The 3,934-nt window shown below is 58.9% G+C and overlaps 1 protein-coding gene across 1 annotated transcript; it reads left to right on the top strand.

Moving 5' to 3' along the window:
* Positions 1-1,101: 1,101 nt before the first annotated feature.
* On the top strand, positions 1,102-2,142 carry LOC123520748 (vegetative cell wall protein gp1-like). The gene is made up of 2 exons (XM_045283310.1): positions 1,102-1,569; positions 1,846-2,142. The coding sequence occupies exons 1-2, from the start codon at positions 1,102-1,104 to the stop codon at positions 2,140-2,142; spliced, it is 765 nt and encodes a 254-aa protein (XP_045139245.1).
* The last annotated feature ends 1,792 nt before the right edge of the window (positions 2,143-3,934 follow it).

The raw sequence follows: 3,934 nt of genomic DNA, 5'->3' as shown, positions 1-3,934 counted from the left end.
TTCCCCCGCTAATCCGGCCCAGGTGTAGAATTACCTGAGAACAGCTGGGCTAGGCGAGGTCACGGCCTGGGGATTCCACGCACCACGCAGTTCCCCCGCTAAGCCGGGCCAGGTGCAGTGACCTGCTGACCCCAGCTGGACGGATATGAGGTCACGTCCCGGGTGTTCAGCGAATCACTCTCCAGTCAGTCAGCACCGAAACTCCGTGACACACACCGCTCGACTCATCTCCGCTCGCTTGTGAGTACATAATAAACAGCAGTATACGAACATCTCTGGTTTACTTTTCCATCCGTGTCCTGGCTAGTCAGAGAATACTACAGTTGGTGACCCCGAAGTGTCGCCTTGACGAGTGATGGAGCAGTGCAGTGCGTTCAGTGACATATTGCGTGTGCCGCCCTTCACCTATGATGTCGAGGCCTGGTTCCTGCACCTCGAGGCTGTGTGGGCCGGCGCGGACCTCTCTGACCTTAAGCGATACCAGGCGGTTGTTCGGGCACTCCCCTCTGAAGTGGTCTCTCGTCTGTACAGTGTCCTCACCCACCCGCCGGCCATCACGGGGGCGTTTGGGCGGTCTCGCGAGGCCTGTTTCGCCGCACTGAACTCAGCTCGGTATGACGGCGGCCGCCCGTCGGCACTACTGGCAAGGTTGTCTGCCCTGAACAGGGCGGCAGGGTTCCCGTGGTCGGAGGAGATGGTGCGCCACAAACTCTCCTCTCTCCTGCCACAGCCTGTCCGTCTCCAGCAACAGGCTGCTGTGACCGCTGGGGCTCGCCGTAACCCACCCCTGGCTGCAGTGCCCAGCTCCACCGAGGCCCGCCTTGCTTCGGTGGAGGCCTCCCTTCGGTGCCTGGAAGCTCTGCTCGCCCGCTTTCCTACCCAGACGGACGCTGAGGTCTGTTTCTACCACAGGTTTTTCGGGGAGGAGGCACGCAGCTACCGACCGCCATGTGCTTGGCCCCACCAGGGAAACGGGGCGGGCCGGGGCCGCTAACACCATTGACCGCCCCCGTCTCTCTTCCTCGTCTTTGCCCCGACCCGTTGCCCCGCTGCCCTGTCTCCGCCTTGTCTCCACCAGCTGTATAGCCTGCCCCGGACCCCATGCAACATGCACCGCCTCCGCCACTGGCCCCGCAGTGTTCCATGGGCGGCCATGACGCGCCTGCGTCCCCTGCACGGCTTACTGTCTCTCACACGTCGTCCCCGCCGGCGAAGCAGCGGTCCCTGGATGGCCGGGCCCTGTCTCCTCCACCATCTCGTCTACAGCCTACTGGTGGCCGGGCCTCCGTGCCGCCCATCCATCTGCGAGTCTCGACTGGGTGCGCTCCTTCACAGCCTTCGGTCGACGCCAGGCACCCCTACTGGCCGCCCGCTCCTCCACAGCCCACAGAGGGCTGTGCCTCGGTCCTGCCGCCAGTGTCCCGTCAGCCCACTCCCATCTCGTCTGACTCCCCTACGCCGTCATCTCCGCCGCAGCACCCAGAGTGGTTTCCTGCCAGCCAGCGCCCCCTTCTCTGGGTGAGAGACATATGCTCCGGGGCCCGTTTCCTGGTGGATTCCGGGGCAGAGGTGAGTGTGGTTCCGGCAGCAGACACTGACCGCCGCGCCTAATCCCGTACGGCGTACGACCTCCTGGCCGCCAACCGCACCCCGATCACGACGTATGGGACCCCGACGCGTCGCGTGGCCCTCCTGCCCGGCAGCCGTTTCCCGTGGGCATTTGTGGTGGCGGACGTGGAGCAGGCAATCTTGGGGATGGATTTTCTCGCTTCTCACGACCTCCTAGTGGATCCACGCCGCAGATGCCTCTTGCACCAGACCTTGGCCACCATTATCCACGCGTAGCCCTGCGCGCAGCCGACGCCGTCCCTCACCACCCTCCGCCAAGCGACGCAGTTCGAGGCCCTCCTCCAGGAGTTTCCCCTCCTTACATTCCCACAGTCCGCCCCGCCTCGGGTCCAACAAGAGGTACAGCACTCCATCGTGACGGCTGGTCCTCCGTGCTTCGCTTGGCCCCGGCGGCTGCCCCCGGAATGTCTTTACGCTGCGCGCAAGGAGTTTGACCTCATGCTGGAGGAAGGCATTGTGCGCCCATCTGACAGCAACTTGACGTCGCCACTTCACATGGTGCCCAAGGCCTAGGATGGAGAATGGCGGGCGTGCGGGGATTACAGGGCCCTTAACGCCATGACCCTTCCCCGACAGATAACCCATCCCCCACGTGCTGGACTGCCACCCCAAGCTCCATGGCAAGTCTATCTTCTCGAAGATCGACCTCCCGCAGGCGTTCCACCAGATTCCTGTGGCTAAGGACGACGTTCCGAAGACCGCGGTGATTACGTCCTTCGGGGTGTTCGAATACCCCTTTATGAACTTCGGTCTTTGCAACGCCGCCCAGACCTTCCAGTGGTTCATGGACAGGGTCCTGAGAGGGTTGGACTTCGTCATCATTTCTTTTTTTTTTTATTTATACTGTTACCGCCCATCAAGGTGGTTGCAGAACAGTGAGACCCTCACGTTGACGCGATAATATATATATTTTTCGGTCAAAACCTGTTGACGCACTACGATAAAATACAAACAAACAATATAATAAGCGCGTTTCCCTTTGGCAAGGATGCAGGTGAAATAATTAGGACCCCTCGACGGGTCGAATCCTTATATTACACCCACATTCCCACCAAATGAGAACGGCTGTGATATAAGTACATATATGCTACGTTTGTGAGACTAAATACATTATGCGACAATAAATACGATAAGTACACTCATAGAATAGCGTGTGGGGTAAATAAGCATACGTCTGAAGGACAATAAACTTACGTGTTCGGGTCTACGGCACGTTACAAGGAGATGACGATGTTAACGTGTACTCTGCGATAGCTTGTTCAGGACTGCTCCTTGGTGTGGCCTGGCATGAGGCAGTGAACTCACCCTCTGACCTCATCCGCTGACCCAGGAATTCTCTATCTATGAGACGGGACTCAGCACTTCCTATCTTGTAAACAACTTCCATCGCTCCCTCTATCCTCTCTCTCTCTCGCTCTACTTCTCTCCCCCTCTCTGTCTCTCTCACATTTTTTTTCTCTCTCTCTCTCTCTCTCTCTCTCTCTGGCGATAACATATACCATGTGGGCTTTTCACGGGAATTTATGGGCTAAAGGGGATACTTTTTGGGTACCCCCTATCTCAAAGCCCACCCGATAGGAAACCCTTGCCCCGAGTGAGGAAGCCCAACCTACACTCGGACCGTGGACAGGATTCGAACCCGTGCGCTTGGAGACCACTCGGATCCCAAAGCACGCATGGTTCCACTGTACCACGTTTACATCAATGATATTCTCGTCGCGTCCTCCTCGCCTCAACAGCATGCAGTCCACCTGCGGCAGGTGCTTAGTCGCCTTCAGGACCATGGCCTCAAACTCCACCCTCAGAAGTGCGTGTTGGGCGTCCCGTCCGTGGACTTTCTGGGCCACAAGGTGCGTGTGGAGGATCTGGAGTCCCTCCCCAAGAAGGTGGCAGCCATTGAGGATTTTCCGCGCCCTACGACCGTCAGGAAACTCAGGGAATTCCTGGGGATGATTAACTACTATCCTCCTAAGGCCGCCGCTCTTCTGGTTCCCCTTAACGACCTCCTGAAGGGCGTTAAGAAGAACTCACCTAAGCCCCTGGACTAGGGGCAAGAGGCAGAGCACGCTTTTCAAGCCATCAAGCGCCGGCTCGTCTCCCTGACCCGCCTCGCCTACCCAGTCCCCCAAGCCCCAACGGTGCTCTCCACGGACGCGTCGGCGGAAACTGTGGGCGCGGTGCTGCAGCAGGAAGTCGCCAGAGAGCTCAGGTAGGTTGCCTTCTTTAGCAAGCGGTTGGAACCGGCTCAGCGTTCCTACAGCGCCTTTGACAGGGAGCTCTTGGCAGTGCATACGAGGCCGTGCGT

Source organism: Portunus trituberculatus, chromosome 47 (assembly GCF_017591435.1).
Source record: "Portunus trituberculatus isolate SZX2019 chromosome 47, ASM1759143v1, whole genome shotgun sequence".
NCBI classification, from domain to species: Eukaryota; Metazoa; Arthropoda; class Malacostraca; order Decapoda; family Portunidae; genus Portunus; species Portunus trituberculatus.
This window is presented reverse-complemented; position numbering and strand designations above follow the sequence as displayed.